The sequence below is a fragment of the Denticeps clupeoides genome, chromosome 13, assembly GCF_900700375.1.
Source record: "Denticeps clupeoides chromosome 13, fDenClu1.1, whole genome shotgun sequence".
Classification (NCBI taxonomy): domain Eukaryota; kingdom Metazoa; phylum Chordata; class Actinopteri; order Clupeiformes; family Denticipitidae; genus Denticeps; species Denticeps clupeoides.
The window spans coordinates 4045381-4069688 of NC_041719.1; the positions used below are offsets into that span (position 1 = coordinate 4045381).

Sequence of the window (24308 nt, forward strand, 5' to 3'; positions counted from 1 at the left end):
AGTCAAGACATTCCCCGGCCTCCGAACTGGAGCAAGACAGACGAAAGCCAAACGGGCCCATCCTGGCCATCACGGTCCAAAGTAACCCTGTACAAATGCAATATGGTTCTACAGGGGACGTTGGCGGTGTTCGCTCAAGAAGGGGTAGGCACAGCTCCCTTGGGGTCTCTAGTCTGCCGCAATCCCATCACAAATGAAAAGGAGAGGAGACACCCTCCTCCACAACAGCACACACAGACCAATCGGTCTACAACCACATAATCGAGCCGTCCACAGTTATCATGCCAGCTGACCAGTCTGATAGGGGGCCTGTGTTTGAAGTCACTCATTAATAGCAATATATTAATATGTATATATAGTTTATATACACATAACCACCCCTCTGTTAATCAGGAAGCATCATTTATTACGGAAAGATGTGTCAATTAAGCTGCTCTGCTAGAGCCAGAGAGTCGGAAGTTAGTCCTAAGGTCAAAGGTCATAAACTAGCATACGCGCTGGCAGACCACAGACGCCCCAGCAGACAGCTCAATCAGGACTGTTACATGCAGCAGTGCTACTCGGATCTCAGACTACGGCGCACACACTCCGGTGTTCAGCAGATACACCCAGAACACACAACAGGAAATGGCTAGATAAAGAGACTGGTAAAGCAGTGGAATTCTTTATTATATAATTGCATTGTAATGAAAAGGCTAATTAAAATGATATCAAGTGTATGCATTTATTAATAAAGTCTTACATTTCTTAGACGCCCAGTCCAAAGAGACCAGAGGTCTAAACAGAGCAGGGATGTGCAAGTTAATTATTATGATTATTTTTCTCACTTTGACTGCCTGCTGATAGGGATCGTACAATTTAAACTTTTTTTTTTTTTTTTTTTAAAGATATGGAACAGCAGGTGACCTTTAAGGAAACATTGCTCATATTATTTCTAATTGTACATTAAGCATTTCGCGTGACAAACAGAATAGGAACATGTTCAACCGTCACAACAGCAACCTGACGGGGCTTCTCTGGAAAAGCCTTTGTTAGCAGCAGATTTGCCAAACAGAAGATTGCGGTTTTTTTTTCGTGCCCCTCCCAATTTAAAATTTTATTAATATACCCACACACCTGTCACAGAACAGAACTTCCTTCAGTAAAAAGCTTTTCTTTTTCACTTTCTACTGAATTTGAGTGATATTCTTCTTTATTTGATTACTTTTCTTTGCACATCCCCTACAAATCGGGAAACTTTGAATTCTTGTCATGCTGTGCTGTACAATTTCTCATTTTTCCTCATAAACTAATTTCTTAATGCCTCGGCCACTGAAGCAGCATACAAACAATCATGATCTCTGCATCACTTAACAAACTTTAACATTAAAAGGGGGGAGGGGGGCATAATGAAGGCAATTAAGACGGGTGACGGCCTGGCTATGCAGCAGACCTACAATGGCCTGCTGAAGTGCTTCAACCTGCCTTGGTAATATAAACTCCACATTACTGAGAGTGTATGATGGGCAGGAGGGGTGGGGGGAGGGGAAAAAAAAAAAAAAAAAAAATGTTAAAAAAGTTATGGTCACCTTTCAACTTGGGGGGTGGGGGGTATGAGGTCAAACGTGAGTGAAATGCTGCCCAGTCCACCATCTAGATGCTCTGCTACAATGGCAGTTAAGAATTTCGGTCAGTTCGGCAAAAGCTAATTGAGATTCGTTCACTGGTTCAGCTGAATACATCATGACAAGAGGACAAAGCTTTATTCCCCAAAGGTTTCAAGACAACAGTTTGAAACATTCGCAGACGCAGCCATTAATAGAAGTTCTAGTTCCACAGTAAGAGAACGGTAAGCACACTTCAGAAGTGGTGTTACAAAGCTAAAGACCTCCGGAAAAACAAGCCCCACGGACAAGCAAATCTTCCGCCCCCCCCCCCTCATAGCTTTTACCCCTCAAAAAAAGGTCACCAAGCTAGGCACCAGACTACAACAGTGGAAGGAAAGGGAAGAAAAAAAAAAAAAAATCTAAATAAAAAAAGGAGACAGGCAAAAATAATCTGACATAATAATGACACTGTCATTAAATTATCGGTTTAGTGCCCTACATTAACCCAGTCAACGTCTGCCTTCGGTAGGTCAGGCTGAGTGAAAGGTCAGCCTGAGTTAAACCTATGGTACTTCTAGACAACGTTATGTAAATTTACAGTATACAATTTTGGATTCACCATGCAAGAACACTTTCTCGTGTGTAACATTTAATAGCTCATTCTACATCCAGAATAATTTACATAAAAAGGACAATAGTTATTTAACCAGAGCTTGATGGGTTATAACCATGGTAGTTTTGAGTGCATCCAGAAGAGGCGGAGCAAGGTGGGGCGTGGAATGGGACAGGTGGGGTGTGGAGGGGCGGGGACAGGCTGGTCCTGCTGGCAATCATCAGCGACACTCCCAGACTTTTACTGTTTGATCTACACTTCCGGTGACAACATATGGAGCAGTCTTGTGGAAATCTGGGAAGAAAAAACAAAAAAAGGACACTCAAATAAAACAGGGTAGTATTTAAATGAGAAACTCTGATGAGGGACTGTGCACAATTTGAATGCTATTTGCAATTTGAGAGAATGCTTTAATTCTGATTAGCATTTATATGAACCTGAACACAACATCGCAGTTTTACACAGTTTTATGCAGTTTAACAAAAAAAAAAAAAAACACTTGCAAAAGACAAAAGCGCAGGACAAGTCAAAAATAAAAGATGTGCATTTTAACAAAGATTTAGAGAAAGAGGGAGAGGGGAGAAGAAAAAAAAAAAAAAAAAAAGAACTGCGGCATTTAAAACTGCGGCTTCAAAACAGCCCGCTGGGCTGCTGCCCTGAAGAGCTGTTCAAGCTTCTCTGGAGACTTCCTGGACCTTGATCCCCTCAAAAGCCCTGAACCCAGACAGACTAAAAGGCCCGGAGTGATCAGTCGGCCCTGAACCAGCTGCTACCAGCCCAAAGGATGCCTCCTTTGAGGTGGAGGGACGCACTAGGCTAGAAATAGCCCCATACGGAAGAGACAGGTATGGTCCCTAGAGCCAGTCAGCTTCCCACTGTGGGGATTAGAGAATGAGAGACGAAAACATTTTCTTTCAATTCAGGCTGCTTACCCAGAGAGGTAACAAAATGTTCATGGGCACTCAAGGTCTTCGTGCAACGCTTGTTTTTGTAATCCCAAATCCGCAAAGTCTTGTCATCAGCGCAGCTCACTATGAACTTGCCGCCTGGGTGGAAGAGCATGCCGCGCACCCAGTTGTCATGGCCGACCTGCAAAAGATGATAACTTGCACTTTTATCGGAATTGTGTCATGTTTGTACATCAATTGTAGCCAGTGAGTCATATACAAAATATGTAATCGGCAAACAAATAATTTAGTACTGGTACATCGTAGTAAAGGAAATATAATAAAAATATTTCAAAGTTACAATCTTTTGAGAACATCACCCACAGTATCATTTGCATTTTACAGCATTATCCAGAGCACCTTATAACCAGTATTTACAGGGGACAGTCCCCCTGGAGCAACTTAGGGTTAAGTGTCTTGCTCAGGGACACAATGGGAGTAAGCGGGATTTGAACCTGGGACTTCTGCTTCATGGGCGAGTGTGTTACCCACTAGACTACTACCACCCTTACATGATCTTCAACACGGTCACCGACTGAAATGGTCCAGAACTCACCAATGTCATCAGGCACATGCCCGTGCTCACGTCCCACATTTTGATGGTCTTATCTCTGGAGCCAGACAGCAGGAAGGGTCCAGGTTTGCCGCTCTTCTTTGTCTAGAAAGGCAAAAGAAGCCAGGGGCTGCGTTATTAAGGCCACTAGCCGCTACCTCAGCACACATTAACGGCAGCAGCGCCCCAGAGAGCCGGAGGAGGGTTTAACACGCTGCAGAGACCTTGCCGTTCTCTGACAGATGAGCTGCATTAAACCATCAGAAACGAGGTACAGAAGTAGCAGGCAAAGTGATCCAATGCATTTCATAGATTCCATTTGCCCTGATGCCGGATGAACTGATGTACACGGCACGTTAGGGGGGGGGGGAATAAAAAAAAAAAAAAAAAAAGACTATCATAACACAAGCGGGCGTGCGCTGCACAAATTAAACGCCAAAAGCACTAAATCTGGGTTTAATCTTGTATGTCTCTTTAACCAATTCGAGGACCGCCTGCAGAGCGCTCATTTCCTACAAATAACACGCCCCCCCAGGCTGTGATCATGGAGCAGAGCGGTAGAGTAAACAGACGATCAGAGCTGGAGAGACACGAGTGAAGAATGGGACGTGGGGGGGACAGCGGCGACTTAAATGTCACACCTCGGTGCGTCGGCAGAGCGACTATAATTAATGTCAGATGGTTCTGTCATTGTTCAACCAGGGCTGGTTAAAACGGGGCTTCCCCCCCCCCACTCTCTTCTCCACTTGAGGGACATTCGCCTCATCATCAATTATTTCCCATTATGATTACAGACATATCAGTGAGATGAGAGTTAAGGTCTCATTTCATACGAACGTCTGAACCAGACGTTTTTTTCTGGTGTTCGTGGGGTCAGGTGATCGCGGACTGAACACGGACCGTTTTTCTGCTCATTGGAGCCAATCAAATAGCCCAGATGGGCATTCGGCGTTCGGTTGGCTGCGCCTTCGGGCGGAGTCGAATAACATGGCATACAGCGTCTATCTCGAAATCCTAACGAGCATTAAAACAGCATCAAGCGAGCGGCAGCGAATCGCCAATCAAGTGCAGCAAAAACACATATGGTGGCCGTACGTTTCGAACGCCCGTGTGGACGGGGCCAAACTCCAACCTGGAGCACAGTCACTACCGACACTACGTTTTTAAATAGATTTTTTTTTTTTTTTATGCCGCTGAGAGAAAATCTCCTAACAACGTCGTTATTATACAGCCACAAGTGCTTTTAGCGTGATTTATGGAGCCATCTAAACCTGGGCGGTCACCTCGGAGCCGGTGGCCTCCAGGATTGTCGGATGCGCGCTCTCCGGGGCCCAGGAGATGCACTCCACCACGTGTTCGTGCTCCCGCAGCTCCGCCTTGCACTCTTTCGTGGCCACCACCCACACGCGCACCGTCTGGTCGTTGGAGGAGCTGGCAATGAGGGTGCCATCCTGGTTGGGCCGTACCATGCGCACCCACTCTCTGTGGCCGGTGAACGTCTTCACACAGTACCTGCAAGACGGGTCGGGTCAAGAAAGGGTTTTCTTGAAGGACAATTGAACACAGAAATTCAAAATTCCTCAATAAAATGTACAGGTTGTGGTTAAGACTCTTCAGAGCTACTCACCCAGTGGCCACCTCCCACATTTTAATGGTTTTGTCCCTCGAGGCTGATACTATATGATCTCCATTGGGCATTATAGCTACAGATGAGACGTTATGGTCGTGTCCTGGACGGGAGAACGGGGGGAGAGAGAGCGTAGTGTGAATGGAGCAGCACTGTTCCAACTGGTACGTATGGGGGAGGGGAGGGATTTCAGTTACAGTAAAATGCACAGAATAAGCCGTTCAAACACATTATCCTTCCCAGCCTTAACCACCATCTCTAAAACCCAAATTAGATTGTCATCCATAAGTAAAACCTGATAATTAGAAAAAGACAGACCATGACAAACGAGCCTTTAATAAATTAGGCAATTAAATAACCAGACAGACAACCAATTTGCCACGGGTTTCTTTGTTCTGAAAGACAGAAAAGGGAGAAGGAAGAAGAGGAGCTAATTACATGGTGCAGCGTTTAAAAGCTGCTAAACAGCTGAAACTAAGAAGGCGGGGAATAAAAGCGGGGAGTCTTAAATATGGGGGGGGAGCCCCGCAGAATGTTATCTCCTCGTGGTGAGGATAATTAAACTCCTGTATAAATCTGCTAAATCCCTGCCAAAGCATCCAGCCCAGCAAGAAAAACGGGGAGGGAGGGGAAGGACTATACAGAAATAAAAAGATGGAAAAGGAAGAGAAGCGGGCAAAGGATAACAAATGAAGGGGGGGAAATGGCCCAAAAAAGCACAATAAAAGCCAAAATAATTTAGAGAATATTGACATGGAAAAAAATAAAACTAAAAAAAATTTAATGAATGAGGAGGAGGCCGTGGTCCAGCAGGAAGGAGGCGGGTCCCGGCGCTCCCCTCCTGCCCTGTGGCATCGCAGCCGCAGAGCTCCAACTGACAGGGCGTAAATTACACTGCCGGCAGAGGCGAATGCGTTAAAAGGCTGCGGTGCTGCACTCATACTGCTGAGGCTTCACTAATTTCTGACAGAAAAAAAAAAAAAAAAAAAAAAAAAAAAAAAGTGTGACCGCTTCTACCCGCACAAGCCTCTTTCTGAGCTGTACTCTCTCTCTCTCTCTCTCTCTCTCTCTCTCTCTCTCAGTGTCAGACAATGCCGGGACAGGGAAATACTCATGTAATTAAGTGCCCGGGCGGCTCAAATCAGAAAATCCTCCAGGTTCACATTACCTGATACGTCCCCACAATTTTCCAAGCAATTAGGATTTAAAGGCGGCATCGCCTCAGGAACGGTTTAGTTAAACCGCACTGAAAAATTATGTGCAAAAAATTCTATTCTTGGGAGAATCAATCCCAGGCGGTGAAAGATGATCGTAGCAGATTGTCTTGAGAAGTGATTTCTCTTGGAAAAACTACAGATTGCCACTCACCATGCATGGTCCTGATGCACTCAAAGCCCTGGAAGTCCCACAGCTTGATGGTCATGTCAGCAGAACAGGAGGCCAGCAGCTTGCCGGTCTGGTCAAAAGAGATGTCCTGCACAGAGTCTGTGTGGCCCTTCAGGGTGCGCTCAAAGTCCCCCGTCTCGTAATCCCACACCTAGATGCGGACAGAACAGCTTCAGGCTGTGGTACTAAACCGCTGCTACACCACAAATTACAACAAGCCACACTTTATTAGCAAGATTGGGGTCAAAAACACTTCTGCCTCAGGCATGTCACATGAAATATCAGATTATACTCATGACAAACATGTCATTTTACTGCCAATATGAAACATTTATTTCTTATATAGCCCAAAATCACACACAGTACATCTCAAAGTGCTTTGACAGGCCCTACAGTTGACCCCCACCCCCCACTTGACCCCTGCACACAAAAAAAAAAAAAAAGAAAGAAAAAAAAAAAGAAGAAACGTTGGGAAGGAGTGATCCAGAGAGGGACCCCCCTTCCAGGGTAGAGTGAGCCTGCAGCTGGTGTCAGTGCAGGGTTTGTGATTATTTGCCCAATAAGAGAAAAAGTCCTACAGTTGTAGAGGTGGAGAAGTCCAAATTGTAGTCCAGTGTCACGTATATACGGTTTATTACTTAAGTAAGTATTTAATAAAAATAATAAGTGATACCCACCTAAAAGGTGATTCATGTGCAAAACTAGCGCAACTGAACTCAAGTTTCGATATGGGAAGCACATTGAGACATACTGTATGTGATTTTGGGTTATATAAGAAATAAATGTTGTTGAATTCCAGACAGGTTGGCAGACAGTTATGATGAAAGGGAGAACATTCAGCAGAACCATATCAGTGCAGACAAAGGCAGAGAACACGCCTTGAAACACGCCAGCACAAAATCAACAGAACAGCTCTCCTAAGCTGTAAAGCCCTAAATCAATGAGATCATATCAATTAGCCTGATTAACAGACCGCAATCGATTAATAAGCAGCGTGATTTACTTTACAGATAAACACCCCCTAATACCATCCACTGTCTCCAGAATTTCTCACACACACACACGCACACCAACCCCACCATTCTGAAATTGACCAGACAGCCTTGTAGAGCAGCATCTGGGTTGCCAGACGCGGACTGATAAGCTCCGGATTTGGGAAAAACATAGTGAGAGAAGAAATGGGGTGGGGGGTGCTGGGGGTCTTCCACGGCACTCCAAACTCCCCTTCCCCAGTGTTACAGCAGCGTCTGGGGGAAACGGGCTAATCCGCTCATGTGCCAGCACAGCCGGAAAGCCAAGCTAGCAAAAAGCGGCATTATTTTATTGCTGGTCTTAACAGAAAGCTTCAGCGCTCCGCCCCCCCCCCCCCCCCCGACGATAGCCGCTCTTTAGCTACGGATATCACGCGGATGCCAAGTTCACCATTCTGCATTGCTATCTTATCCTCACAACCACGCAATGAAAGATGATTACACTATAAAACATGTTGCATTATCCGCCATGTGGTACGTCGCCTCTCAGAACAAGGTGTGGCATTGCTCAAGTTCTGACTGGTTCCCATAAGCAGAACAAAGAACTGTGGTTCAGAGAGAAAGAAAAGGGAAAAAAGGGGGCTTCAGGGCTCCTGTGACAATTAATTCTGAATATGAGGATGGGTTCAGTGGGCTGAAGATGGTGAGGAAGGTGGAACTTGGCAGGGGAAGCGTTAATGACACTCGATGGGAAAGTACGGCTCGGGGGAAGCGGGGGGCTTCGTGGTGGGTGATAGCAGCTGCTGGCGCTAGAGTAGAAGATGAATTGGCTTCATGGCCATTGCCCAGGGAGGAGGATAGAGCAAACCAGGAGAAAATCAATTACTTTCTATAATTCATGAATAAACCATCTTTAATATTATGGCGAAATGGGTCATGGGCACAGAGAAGACAAAATAGAACTTCATGTTTTGGAATGAAAGATGGTTCCACAGTGTCCTGCAGAGAAAAGTGCCAGGCGAGCGGAAGCGGCAGACACATATCCAAGGACGCAGCTCGTTGCCCGGGGAACGCTGCCATGCCAACGCTGCCCGTCTCAGGGCACACTGCATGACACAGCAGGAAATCGAGACGAACTCAAACCCTACACTGAACACAAAACAAAAACTCTGCCCATCTTAAGGAGACAAATATCACTACTTGATACTTTCAATCACTTATAATAAGAGACATTCGCAGTCAACCATTTTTGGGAGAAAAAAAAAAAACAACAACAAAAAAAAAAAAACTGTGCACTAAGTACAATAGAACATGCTATGGAAATGATCAAAGAATCATGCATTATCTTTATGCATGATGCATTGAGAGCCTGTTCATTCATTCATCAGGATGGAAGCTGCACGCACCTTTATTGTTGCATCCTCGGAGGCCGAAACCATGACGCTGAACACCGGGTGGAAAATGACCCGGGTGACTGGGCTCCTGTGACCACTCAGGGCGTATCTTTCTGGCGGACGAGGGATCCATTCTTTGGGGTCTCGCTTCTGTCCAACAGGCCCTCCTAAAGTGATCTCCTCTTTAGCCTCATTCAGTTTCGATTCTAACTCCATTACCTGCGAGGCAGTATGACAGATCATTGCCATCAAGGGTTAATGACTACAGATGACAGAGTGCATCAGGAGAGAGAGGGGAAGAAAAAAAACTAACCTTCTTCTGTAATCTAATGACAGAGGTCCACTTCTTCTCCAAAAGGCCAGCATACTTCTTATCCAACTCCTCATTCTAGAAGCAAAAACAAAGAAAAACGCACTGAATGTGGGGAGGGAAAAAAAAAAAAAAAAAAAAAAAAAAAAAAAACACCCAAACGCAAGCAAAATTGGTTGGATTTTGGCCCAAGACAACAGCCGCATAGAGTAAAACAAGCACCTCACACCGAGCCCCCAGGAGGCGACTGTAAATTGCCCCTTTAATCCCTTCACATGGGTTAATCTTCAGCAGACAGTGGGCTTAGCAAGATTACAATTATAGAAACAGTGGACTGAAAAATCAACTCTGGGGAGCCTGGCACTAACCTCAGAATGGATTTCACCGCAAGATACCAAGAATATTAACGGCTAAGAGCCAATAGTCACCATGGCGACAAATCAACAGTAGGTGGGTGGAATAAAAATTATTCGTACAAATGTATACAGATGCACAACATATTGGTGACAACCAATGAATTGATCAAAAGTCTTTTTTTTTTTTCCCCCAAGTAAAGATGTTTGGACCAGTGTTCATATGCATGTGGCCCATGGTCTAAGCTTGCTAACATATATATGCACTTGGGAACATGACCAAAATTCAGATACATTAAAAGGTCCCCCGACATGAACATTTTTTATTTCTTTTATATTGGTCTAGGTGTCCCCTAATACTGTATCTGAAATCTCTTTCCAAAAATCAGCCTTGGTGCAGAATTATAGCCCATTTTATCCAGACCCACAATGAGCTTTAAATACTAACAAGAATGTGAGAGGCGGGACTAGGAGGAGAGAGGCCTATAGAAGTGCGCGGGTATTCGCGAAAATGACACCATTCCACCCAAACACAATGTTATGACTGCTATTAACCTGACAATTAATCAATTGGTGTTAGAAATAGCTCATATGAAAAGCTAAAACCCTACCAAATAATGTTAAAGGCATTGAAATGAATTTGTTTCACTGAAAAAAAAATACATCATTTAATCAAGACAGAAAGGTCAAATTTTGGCAGGACAAAAGTTGTCGACTATACAGAAATAGTCAAAAACGTATCCAGTCTCTTCAAATCTATTTATTTATTTTTTTTAAATCCACTGTACTTGACGCTGAGACACACTGAAGGTGTCTGCCACATCAGCAGTGGATCTGGTCTTCAGCCTCTTGACACTTTAGTCTCAGGGTGAATCTCAGGCATGTTTGCAGAGATCTGGTTGCAGTTGATGTGAAGGTCTAGTGTACTGGGCTTCTTTTTATACACACCTGAGACCTAATTCATCCATTATTAGTCACAGGTGAAGCTCATATGACAAGGTGACAAAATTGGACTCAATTGGCTTTACCAAGCGTTGAGTATTAGAATACTTTTTACAGTTCCGTTTTGCACTGAAACATTATTACAAAAGCTGTTGGGAATAAAATCTTGATTAGAAATATATGTGGCACTTGAGGTCAATTTGTACACAAGCGATAAGACTTGCGTGAGTGAAGTGATTGTCAGGGACTGAACATAAGAGGACAAATTCCAGATCTGTCCATCTGATCTGATGCTCTTCTAAACTGCGATGCAGAATGGCCAAAGCACTCTTTACACCCATCGCCATTTCTAGACACTGACAGACCATATACAGGATAGGGGAACTCGTATTAATATTAAATAAGCACACAAAGTGACATTTTAATGTCAGGGGGCCTTTAAAGAGAACATATTTGAAGGACAACAGTTGCCGTGGTTACAAGCAACAGGGAATGATGGGGGTGGGATAAGAGGGGGAAATATTGAGGGGTGTCTTGAGGACATCATTCCACCGGCGGCTGATCCACCATCTGCCCAGACCCTCTGCCATCACCCGTCCGAGCCAACGGCTAAATACACGGCCGAGTGGCACTGCCAGGCCTTCACCACTGCCACAGCCTAACAGAGTCAATCAGGATGGGGCTCCATCCATCTGGACCACACAGCAGGATGTGATGCTGGTCACCTGGTAACCACTCAAACAAGCGACGGCATAAAATACTGAGGTTTATATGGAAATTTATTGGGCACTAGCATTTTTTTTTTTAATTTTAAATCACCTAGCACTACCTCACAGTGCATCTCAATGTCAACAAGCCTGATCAACTATTCACGGACGTGCTTCTACAGTGGGTGACCATGTTTGAAACCACACTCTGCTAGGAAGGGACAGGGTGGGTGAAAAAAAAAAAAAAAAAAAAAAGCTTGACTTTCCCCATTCCAACCAGTTCTGGGGAGAGAAGAGGGGATTCTTTTACTGGAAAGGTATCTTCCACACTTGCTCCACCCTCCTTTAGGAGTGCAAGTTCCTTTGTGTGCCTTGCTCAGCAATTATCCCAGCCTTGTCTCACTTACGGCAAAACTCGCTTTTACAGCAGGTGTCAACAGGAGGAGGAGGGGGAATGTTTTTTTTTTTTTTTTTTTTTTAAATCCCCCTAAATTTTACAGCATATTGTCGAGAGGGGGGTTTCCACACTCACCATGTCCAATTCTGCCTCCTTCTTGAAGACTGAATAGGCCTCTTCATATCCGTTGGAACGAAGGTAATCAGCAATCGCTCGATTTCTGAATGAGACAAAGGCGAAGCTAATTAGTTCAATTGATAGGCATACAGACTGCATTCAGTGCCGTCTAGCACCGGATAGCACAACAGTTCAAAAACCAAAACCGTTTTACAAGGCAAATTCAGCCATACAGGTAGATAAATCAGTCTGATTAAAAGAACACACACACACATCTGTCATGATGGTGTAATGAAGGCAGAAGGATCTCATTAGGAGATGGAGAAACACCTGCTTACAGACAGGGGGAGGGACAAAAAAAAAAAAAAAAAAGATAAGACCAGGAGCCGAACACAGACCTCCGTGGCGTAGTCGCCTCCGCCCAATATCCTTATCTTATACACAAAATAAGCAAGGCAGACAGCAGATGACTGGTTGTGATCAGAGTGATAGCACAGACAATGGATCTGTCGTAGGAGCGGGAAGGTGGACATAACAGAGGGAACATGAGACTGGAGTCAAACAAACCTGCAGCATCGGCAAAATATTCATTCATACACACACACACACAAGCTAATACATCGATTGTGAAGTCAAATGTCGAGGAGTCTTCATTGCTTCACACCGAGGGCACAGATGCTTGACAGCTGCCAGGTGGGCTAAAGACCCTGCAGCGGCGCAACAATGGGCCCAGGACTGCCGGGGGTCAAGGTCAGCAGGAGGTTATCGCTCATGTGACAGGCTGCATGTCTGCGCTGCTCATGGCTGAGTGCTGCAGGGTAGGTGAGAGGGATGTTCGGTCAGGAGTCAGGAGAGCCCAACAGATTCTTATCCACACACAGACAGGCTACAAAGCGCCTTTGTGTGCCGCCTCGGCAAGGCAGCGGCAACAAAGCCTCTTCGTCTCATCAGGCAGAATTAGAGATAATGAAATGACTCAGGGTGTCAAAATCCAAAATAAAACAGACCATTTATAAAAGTGGCACCACGAGGGACAGGACACATGGCATGCCGGGAGGGAACTGCAAAAAAGACCCAGTCAACAGCTGCCCTTCTGCTGTGTGTTCCATGGTGAAAAAGACAAACTCTCTGGACATCGAGCAGGAATCTTGGATGGGTGAAAGCGGCAAACACACACGGGCCTTTAGACTGACTGCCATCTGCTCACATCTTCAGTCCAACGGCACCACAGCCACACAAGAGCCCGACTGGGATTAGTACAGTAAAGCAGGTGCCGGGGTGGAGGGTGAGGGGATCTCACGTAATCCGAGACTAAACAAGGAATTAGAAGACAAGGAGGGAAGACACCATCCAACAACAAACATGCAAAAAAAAAAAAAAAAAAAAAAAAAATGTATATAAAAATATACATAAAACACTCCACTCTGCCCCTTAGTGACCTAATTAGAATAATTAAGTGCGTGGAGGGAAACAAAAAAAATAATAAAATAATTCATGGTTTGCAGCGTCGCTCTGGTCTCTATGGAGACCAGAATGCAGTCTGACGAGTGGCAGAGCAGAGAAGTTTACAAGTGGGTAGATGGGCACGAGGGGAACAAAAGAGCTCTTCAGTTGCTACCTTCACGTATCCAACAGACAAATTCCTTCCATTCCAGAACATAAGGAAAATGGTCAGGGACTGACCAAAAAAACTATACTAGAAATAATGGACTATGTTAATTCATAATGTGTGTTACCAATGTAAGACAATTCATTACATGCCTTTGTTCTGCTGCTACAACACACAAAATTTAGAACAACCTGAACACAAATCAATATCTTGTACCAGCATATTGACTACATTCATTGCCCCACCTTGAGGCATCAACTGCATGCACACAACGTATGTATTCATTATTCAAAATAATGAATACAATGTGATTCACAGGTTGAGAAGCCTGGAACCAAAATGTCCTTAATTTAAACATCGCTTATTCATATTAAAACGGTATTGAAATTCCGCAGAAAGCACTACACAGTGTGCTGCTCCTAGCGAAAAAGATAAATTCCAGACAGAGCGGTGGCAGTGTGGTGTGTGAACAGAATCAGGAGCTGCAGCACGCAGCATTACCTCATCCCTCCCTGAAGAGCCCGTCTCGCTCGTGCATCACTTCCTGTGCTGCAGCGCACATCCGCCTCCACATCAGCACAGTCCTCCATCTTCACACACACACACACACACACCCCCCAGGCACCACTTATTACATTTGGTATGTAAAGACGACAGCTGTCGACCATTAGAAGCATTTCGGTCAAGGTGGATAGATGGATAACCTTTGCTGAAAAGCTGATCAGACACGAACCGCCAACCATCCTCACCACAGGCAACACTTCCGGACCAACATGCCAAGACGACATGCTGACGTTAAACCAGCACTTTAATAGCAGTGCTGCTCGGTGAGCAGGAACGGTTATCAACCTCGACTCACAACTCTAATAAAGACCCACAGGAATCTCTCTCTCTCACACACACACACAGTCCCATTTCAGCATAAATTCATGTCAGAGCTACATTCACCCATTCTATCACAATTCATATATTGCCCAGTCCAAGAGACAATTAAGTCATTTCAGCAAAGGAACAAAAAGACAAATAAAAAGTGTAATCCACAGCATGAAATGTAATGGCCGCATTTGGGCAGCTGCACAGACAGAACATCGAGAGCGAGTGTGTCATGTGATGGTTGGACCAGTCGAGAAAAGCAGAAGGCCGTGGACAGCAGCCTTAATGAGCTTTGAGCTGCAGACTGCCGGCCACACCCAGATGAGCAGAGACTTACAGACATGCTGGAGCTTTATTTACAGTAACAGGACTAAGAACGGCTACACAAACGCACACGTCCCGAAGGAGGAAGGGAAAGGGAAGTCAGAAAATCAATAATACTGCACACAGTTCGTGCCAGCACTCGGCAAAATCATGCAAACTCATTCCAACCTGCTCGTAACCATGAGGAGTGAAGACCGGTGACCTTAAGTAGGTTCATGTGCAGGGGGGGGGGGGTCATACTGGACACTATACTGGACTATTAGTATTGATTCACCGAAGGAAATAACACTAATATAATTTTTTTAGGGTGCCCCTCTGAATCTATTTACACACTATTCACAAGGTTAATAAAAGTCTCTGTACTGCAATGTCGGTCACATTAAACCTAAATGTCCTTATCGTTCCTGATACAGACCCAAGCTGCATTAGGGGTCACTTCAGCCCCGCCAGTCTAGGTCACATGTTCTGGTCCAGTCACGCCCTTTCGTTGTTTTGGAGGGGTGTGTTTGACACTGGTATTACTTCACCCTTAGTTACCCATTGGGAATAACTACATCTACCATCTCAAATCACTGATATGGTGGCCACTTATTGGCTAGACATTTCATCTTATTACGCTGCACCCCCCCCAACTGCTGTTTATTTTAAACACTGTTCGTGAGTGTCACATTGTCCTCCAGAATTTGGAAGACTCTTCTAGAGCATGTTGAATCTCTCCAGCTAGATGTCCCCAGCGGTTGAGCAACCTATGCCCCGTGTCAGCTCAGCACATTTCACTGTCCCCACTGCAGCAGCACACATCGTGCCCCCCCCCTCCTTTTGTCAATTTAGTGTATTTGTTTGTATTGACGTGTCCCTCTTTTGACATCGTGTTTGAGGATGAAACTGGGGCAGGTGACACTCACATTGTAACCTTGGTTAATGTTTATTCTTTGGTCCGGTTTTGAAATTTGCATAAATAATATTTTTATTATCTAAAAGCTGACTGACTAGCCGTCTTCAAAATCTCCATGGCAGCTGCCGAAATCTCCCATTTTGTTGCAGTGACAAGCCCAAGACCCTGCGGTAAGACAAACAGCAGATTAAATCCATAGCACTGATGAATCCCCGCCACTCAGTCACCAGAGTCCAGGAAAAGGCCTGAGGGTGCCCAGTCCCCATATCATCCTGCCAGCTACCACCCCCACAGGGCACAGGATCATTCACACTGGCCTGGGCTGACCTAAAAATCATTACATTTACAACTGGTGCTGGGCGATATGGCCAAAAATGTATATGATTAAGCCATAATCGCAAGAATCAAGATTTATTTATGTATAAATAAATAAAAAGTTCACAGGTTCTGCTGTACCACAGATGTCGAGTTACGAAGATCTCTGTGATGCCATGCTGAACCAGCTCACCATTTTGTGAGCGGTCATGAAAGGAGCAGTGGGTGGGGGACATTGCTCGAGGGGACCTTGGCGGTTCAGGATTTGAACTTCCACTTACGAGTCTGCTTCATTACCCACTATTTACAACTAGGTTATGACAATCCATGAGTGACTCGAGTGTGACCGCATGCAGTAATAATATTTACAAAAGCAACATGCCAACAGTGTCCAGTTACGACACTGGAATGTTTCATGGAAATTAGTTACAGAATGGCAGAATTAAATTCATTCTATGAATGCATAAATACCAGCATCATGCTTGGACTCACGTGCTGTTACTTGTGTTTCCTGGATATCTAAAGCTGATACCACATGCAAAAAGGAGTCCAGCCCATGCACGCTGGCATGGGGTCAAATGTATATTGGAAAAAAGGTTGTCATTAAAAAGGTTGTCTCTTCGTGCCCTCAGCCACGGCACGTAGGAGAAAATTGGTGCTCTAATCTCAAGAACATAATCTTTGTGTGCACAGCATCTAGTTTCGGTGAGATTCATACAGCTATACATATATCGCTATACATCAGATACTAAATATTGTAAGTAAAATCGCAAGATGAACGACAATTAAAAAATGGAGTGCACTACATGTCCCATTCATTATAACCGAAAAGCGAAAGGTCACGCTTTCCTCACTATTCATAACATAAAAAGAAAAACAACACACTTCCTGTTGTCCATAGACACTTCCCATTTTAATATGAAAACTCATATGACAGATGTAAAATGGCTCTCTCCGGGCACAAACCACTGCTCGCCACTTTCCGAACGAGCGTCTCAACACACAATATAGAGTTACAGTACATTCCAGAGGGGGGGGGGGGGTGTAATCTCTGGAGAGTTTCTACAGAATAACAACATTCCTTACAGCCTATAGCCTCTTGGAAACGGCCTGGCAAAACACCGGAGGCTCAGGAAGACAAACCACCATTTCGTGGCATCAACCCGGACCAGTGAGTTCATGTTTATTCCTGACAGGGGCTCAGGGCAGGCGTCCTCGGACCTGTGACGCGAACGCAGTGTTCTTGACTCGCATGAAGCCAGATTATGACTTGAGCTAATTATAGTCATGCCAAGTTAAACTGTGACCTACCACAAAAACACAAACATTAAAAATCTACGTTACTTAAAGTACAAGAGCACAGGGACAGCCAGGGGCACAAAAATAAGTAAAAATGAACCTTTTGTTTGCATCCCCGGCAGAAGCCCATTTCAACACCAGACCAAACGAGGACGCGACTCTCCGTTTATTCACGGCTGTACAGGCGGGCGCGGGAAACACAGAATGGACTATTGAACCGGCCATCAGTCAGATGGTCACCGTTAGCAATTCCCTCCAGATGCTGGTTTGGTTTTGGCGCCCACCAAAGACCCCACAGCCATTAGCGGCAGATCAGCTGCCCGGCATTCGGCTGTTATGAACAGGGCCAGCATTCAAAACACCCTTCATTTGGGAAAATATGTCTTCAAGACAAATAAAGCTCCGCCATGTCTGCGAGTCTCTGCTCTTCTTTTTGCATATTAACGTTTAATATGCCTGGACCAAGGCCATGTTAATTAAACTCATGTCAGTCATTTTTCACCTACAGGTCTGGCTTAACCGGTGATGCTCCATTCCACCATTATGTCCTTTTCTGGATGGAGGACTGATGAAACCCTCTTATCGGTCTAATTAAACTCACGGCGAGGGTTAATTACACCAGGAACGGCACTGCGGGCTACATTTGCCCACAACAAAAGACTCATGCCTGAGCTCTCACTGCTCGTGTCAAACCAGTCCTTCGGTGCTAGAGGTCAAAATCTGCCATTTTGAAGGACTGACCTTCAGCAGGTCAAGGTGACCTCAGAGAAGCTCTGATACTGGCTCCTTCATCGATTCACCTGGGACAGGAATTCTTAATTTAACATAATTCACCAACCAACCGGGGCAATTTGTGCAGACACACTAATGTTCTTATTGAAAGCACTGAAGTCCTAACAAACGGCTGCTGAGCAACTACCTGGTTTAATGAGGCATGTAGGAGTCACCAAGCCACCCATGTGATTGTAATGACCACATCACTTCTCATCCAATCAAAGAACACGAAAAACAGGTAGATAGATATTAAATAATAAAATAAGGGGGGTCTCTCCAAGTTCACCCACACACAAATGACCCCAAGGAGGGACGTTGCGTGCAAATTTCTAATAGTACCTTACATAACTGTTCAGTGAAAAGCCTCTGAAGAAGGATCTGGGCCAAATGCATAAACCTACCCAGACCCCACCATCTTCACACCCGCAGCAGCAAACAGGGACCAGGAGAACTTGCATTTCTGGACAAAGGTTTGCCTCAAAACAAAATCTGAAGAAGCACTCCATCCAGTGCCCACATAGCAAAAATAAAAAAAATAATAATAATTTAGCTGCTAGTATGAATCAGTGGTGGAGGAGGATGAACTCACAGCTCGTCTCGTTGCCTTTGTGACAGCACCATGGTGGCAGCAGGGGCAGGACAAGGGCGTGCAGCAGCTGCTGTCTCCCTGGCAGGAGATCACCGATCGGACACTGGCTCCGGCTCACGGGGATGTCTGCCGCTCAACCTGGACTCTTCTTCTCCTCCTCCTCCTCCTCGAAAGTGTGATTCCAGGAACACGACTCTCGGACAGCCTGAAAACATTCACTGGCCTCAGCTTCACTGCATCTGCGGAGAGATGTGAACAATATTATATATATATTTTTTTTTAATATTCCCCAGCGGCCAGTTGGCTTTCTTTGTGAATCACGCCTCTCCAGGTACATGGGAGGGGACAGATGACCCAGATTTCTGAGTGGAGCTACTTCACCAGCCCAGCAGCAGGCAGTGAACCACACAGCGACACAACAGACCCTCCACTACAGTCTCTTACGGAACCGTCGGCAGCACGATAAACAAACAGAACATTGGTGAAACGGAGGTTGTAAAACTGGCATTTTTTGTAAATAGCATTTTGTAACGGAACTGCTCTAGAATATTTTAGAATAACGCAAATTACCACAATGATTTTATTTATTTATTTTTTTGATAAGCCAACTGCATGCACCAAGAAAGAAGGAGGGCCGGTAAGCCTCTTAGTCCTGTGAGGAAAAAGGATCAGCAAAGCAAACCAAGCGAGCAAAGCCCCATCAACACGGGCAACACCGTCCAACCAGCACAGACTGGGCGACAGCAAATAGCCTGAGATGCAGGCTACTTCGACAACAAAAACACTCACCGCTGATGTGATGGGGGGCACACAAAAAAATAAAAAAATCTGATGCACAGACATGCCAAAAATAACCGCAGAGAGCGACGGCCTTATCAGACCTCGTCCTGACACAGCGATGCAAAAGAACTCCTTATCGGCAGCAGATAACCGCTCTGAGCGCCTGACCTATGGACACGAGCGTCACGGTAACGGTCGCTCACATGCCCGCTGGAAATCAAGCCGTCGGGTTCGTACCAACTCTCGGACGGCAGCCTGAACATGCCAGGTCCGAGCTTCCAGACAGGAAGGCAAACTTGAAAAGATCATGATGGCTGCAGAAAGTAGTCAGTAGCGCAACATCAGCTTTTCAGAAACTGCAGAACGTGATCTGGATGCTGTGAGGTGTTCAGTTGTGTGAGATTTCGCTTATTTTTTTTTTTTTTTTTCTACAAGGCTGTTCAACGTTGAGGGCGGCAGTGGAACACGCCAAGAATGTGAATGAGAATGAGAGATGCCCAGAGCAGGATGGGTCCATCTCCCTTTCATGGTAACCAAAGAACAGCAGAGAATGCAGCAGCGATCCTTTCAGCCCTTTGTTTCCATGGATCTTATATCAGCCCATGACCCCTTAAAACCAATCCTGCTTTTCTTGGGGGGAAATCTGCTTCTAGTACAGAACCCAGGAACATTCTACTGGAATTAAATACAGCAGATCTTCGAATTAAGTTTACTCATTCCAACTATTCATTTTGCCGTTTGTGAAAATGTCGGTACACCGAGACTCTCCAACACCAGGAAGTCAGGTTGGCATCAGCTTCTCTACAAGTCATCCAAAAGTCAGACAAAGAATAATCAATATTTGACCTTTAGACCACTACAGTGATGTCAAACTTGAACTTCAAATTTGCAGATCTGTAATTCTAAAATGTCCAGAAGCATTAGTGTAAGATTTCCATTAACTTTCTTTCAAATGAACCAACTAAAGGAGAAATGTATTTTGTATGGGTGGTAGTAGCCTAGTGGGTAACACACTCGCCTATGATCCAGAAGACCCGGGTTCGAATCCCACTAACTACCATTGTGTCCCTGAGCAAGACACTTAACCCTAAATTGCTCCAGGGGGGACTGTCCCTGTAACTACTGATTGTAAGTCGCTCTGGATAAGGGCGTCTGATAAATGCTGTAAATGTAAATGTATTTTGACTTCTGCGTGGCCGCTATGATTGGACCTACTTGGAGGCAGCTCAACGCTATTGGCTGCAACAATTAAGTTAATCATCTGACCAGGTCCTCAGCGTACGTCACAGCCTTATCAGAAATAAATTCCTGGTTTCAGTTCCACCAGTAGCATTCTGGTAAAATGGAAAACCTGTTTCAACCAAGTGTCTGAGAGGTTTCTTAGCAACGGACGCACTGCAAAGTTCTGGAAAAGTTGCCTGCTGGGGATTAGCACTGGCTGCGGCGTTTCAGTAACAGTCGACAGGACGTCATGTTCGGCCACGTGGCACACAAACTGGGACCCTGAACTCTCCCACCTGCTAGAACTGTCAGCTCTAACAGGGAGGAAATCAAAACTTTTTCCCTCCTTTCCTTACACAAAACTGATGAGATCAATTACTCAATCTTTTTAAGATCAAGTGCCTCTCAGTGGTGAAGGTCTTTATAAGAGTCAGAACAAACCCAGGCTATTAGTGCTAGTCATTACTCGGATGGTGACGCCACAATTTCAGGATGAGGCTGAATCATCATAGTGGGGGTGCGCTGACGGGCAGCAAAAGAAACGGCATCTTCCATATTGACGGTTAAAAAGCACACACACACACACACACACACACACACACACACACACACACACACACAAAAAAAGGAACACAAATGTAACTCCAATTGGCAAATGGAATAGACAACAGGTGGAAATTATGGGCAATAGGCAAGACATCCCTAATAAAGGCGTGGTTCTGCAGGTGGTGGCTACAGATCACCTCTCAGTTACTATACTTTCTGGCTGATGTTTTGGTCACTTTTGAATGCTGGCAGTGGTTTCACTCTAGTGGTAGGATGAAATGGAGTCTACAACCCACAGCACGTTTGGCATTTGCCAACAACAAGACTGGCAAATTCGCCACTGGCACCCTGTGCTCTTCACAGATGAAAGCAGGTTCACACTGAGCACATGTGACAGACTTTACAGTCTTGAGAAACAGTGGAGAACATTATGCCACCTGCAACCTCCTCCAGCATGACCGTTGGTGTGGGCTGGCATTTCTTTGATGGCATTCCATGTGCTCGCCAGAGGTAGCCTGTCTGCCATTAGGTACCAAGATGAGATCCTCACGCCTTGTGAGATCATATGCTGGTGTGGTTAGCCCTGGGTTCCTCCTAATGCAAGACCTCATGCCGAAGGCATTAATGCTATGGACTGGCTCGCCTTTACCCCAGACCTGAATCCAACTAAGCACATCTGGGACATCATGTCTCGCTCCATCCACCAACGGCACCATAGACTGTCCAGGAGTTGGTGGATGCTTTAGTCCAGGACTGGGAGGAGATCCCTCAGGAGACCATCCGCCACCTCATCAGGGGCATGTCCAGGCGATCAGCCTGTAGTGTGTTTTTCCAACCTCCATGGGTTGATAAATTTGATTTCCATCCATTTTTTTGTTTTATGTTGTCAGCACATTCAACTATTTAACAAACAATATTTCATTCAGATATAGGAGGTCTTATTTTTGTGTTCCCAAATAAGCATATTTAAATTATTCATTCAGCAGAGGTGTTTTAAATAAATTAAACTTCAATATTACCCGTGTCTGCTTTTAAGTACATAACAGAACGTTTCAGTTTTAGAACAGACGCGTCCCTGATCTCACCAGAATCAATGTAGACAATCCACAGGCTCACGATCAGTAAACCAGAGAATAAAAGTGGCCCAATATCATACAACCCTTATCTCCAGCTGAGGTAGGTCGTAACTCTCCACGTGGTTTATAGAACACATTCACGCCAATCTGGACCATGCAGCATCCACCTTATCTTCATATTTGGACTGCACAATTACAGTCATTTTGTGATAAATAAACACATTACATGTTCAAATTGCATGTCATCCTTCGTTTGATTACAGGTTTCATTCTACACTGAACAACCTATATCAGCACAAAGCAGAGGCTACTGCAATTATTCATGCTTTATGTAAGTGAATAACATATCTTGGTTGCTAATTTGATGAACAGGCGATAAACCGTGCAGGCCCGGTTCGGACGACGCGCCGCTCGGGTTGCGTCAGCTGCCGCGCAGCGGCGCGACGCCAGACGCGGTCCGAGGACAGAGAGAGACGCCAACCCGGGGCAACCCGAGACCACGGCGTTCCGTACGGCCACGCAAGCCGCTCCGACGCCCGGCGCGGCAGGAGAGGCGCACGCCCCGCTCCGCGTTTCAAATGTCCGATACGTGTCACGACTAGGACCACAACAGCAAGCGACCGGCGACTCGGTCGCTGGGGAGCGATCGAGCAGCTCGCCGCCCTTCAGCTTCTGCCCAGGGGCAGGCCGCTCCTTTCCTTCTATAAAAACACCGCAAATTGCACACTCTGCACCAGACGGATTGAAATCACTCAAAATTAACGAATTAAGAAGGCACCTCGTAACACATTTCGCAAACGTCGATTGAAATGGTAAATGTGCACAAGCCAACTGCACGGATTTAAGTAATGACGCCAAGGGCAAGACTCTCTTTCCCGTTTGGCGAATCTGCTATAAACGTATGATAAACGCCCCGCTCTACTAACGAACGAAGCCATTACACGACACACTGTCGTGTGAAGGAATGACCCCGAATGCCGTAACGTAAACAAGACTATTTATTGCGCCGCGGATATTTTGGGGGGAATAAAAACGAAGACCTTCACTCGTTCATTCGGCTCCGCACACGAACGAAACCAGCCCAGTTATTAAAAGTTAACAAGTCCGGTCAGAGGCGGGAAAAAACGTTACATGCCCGACTTCAAGTGACTGTACGGAAGCAAACTCCCCTAAAAGGTGACAACCGCGCCAATGTTATCGTTAGCATAGCCTGCTAGCTAACGTTAGCATCCGCCCGTTCACTAACACGGGTAACGCAGCGCCGGTTGCGCTAACTACGTAACAAAACAGATTCAAAATTCAATGTCTCGTTAAAAGTTGACCGAAAATAAGTTAATATGGTATAAAGACGGCAGAAAACAAAATCGCACCGGCTGCGGCACCACGCCGACTGAAACAAGTGACCTACGTTGCACCGGAATGTGCTAGCGTTACTCGGCCGGGCGGCCGAGTGACCGGCCGGTCCCCGCGAAAACCAACGCGCAAAGTGGCCGAGCCTTCTGATAACACGACGCACACCGTGCAGACCCGACTCGCGTCGATCCGGTCGCGGGGCGAGCAGGCGGCCGCGAGAAAGTCGCCGGCGGCTGGGCGCACCGGTGACATTGGGGAGGGGAAGGGTGGTGGTGGTGGTGGGGGGATGTTAACGTGTTGATTCGCGGCTAATTCGCCGTTACCACACGGACAAGGGCCAAGCTGACGGGCGGGCGAGAATGTAACGCGACAACCCACCGGAGAACCACAACCGACGGTCGCAAACGCGGAGCTCGTTTGCCGGCTAACTGGCAAACTGCTGCTCCTGCCCTAACGGCCCGCTCCGCCATTTTGAGACACCGATGAAGGAGGCGCGCAAAAAAAAAAAAAAAAAAAAAAAACACACACAAAACACATTCTTCTCCGTGAAAACGCGTCCCCGGCGCCGCAGCTCTTACCCTAAGCGTCTCCTCCGAGTTCAGGCGGGTCTGTCCGGGCCGCTCGGTGGGGAAGTCGCGATCTCCGGGGTGAGGTGGACCGTCTCGCCTCCCTCCCGGCTCAAGCTGCGCTCCTTGTTTTCTGCGCCGCATTCGCCTTCGGCAGCCGCGCATGCGCGCCAGCGGCCGTGCGA

At 45.8% G+C, this 24308-nt stretch overlaps 1 protein-coding gene across 1 annotated transcript; it reads right to left on the bottom strand.

Moving 5' to 3' along the window:
- Window positions 1–651: 651 nt before the first annotated feature.
- pafah1b1a (platelet-activating factor acetylhydrolase 1b, regulatory subunit 1a) lies at window positions 652–24270 on the bottom strand. Its single transcript, XM_029001309.1, has 11 exons — window positions 24136–24270; window positions 18582–18820; window positions 11922–12006; window positions 9391–9465; window positions 9090–9296; window positions 6695–6863; window positions 5327–5429; window positions 4983–5211; window positions 3703–3804; window positions 3132–3288; window positions 652–2493 (listed from the first exon to the last, which is right to left on the bottom strand). Exons 2-11 carry the CDS (start codon window positions 18611–18613, stop codon window positions 2420–2422), a joined length of 1233 nt encoding a protein of 410 aa, XP_028857142.1. The 5' UTR covers window positions 18614–18820; window positions 24136–24270; the 3' UTR covers window positions 652–2419.
- Between the last annotated feature and the right edge of the window lie 38 nt (window positions 24271–24308).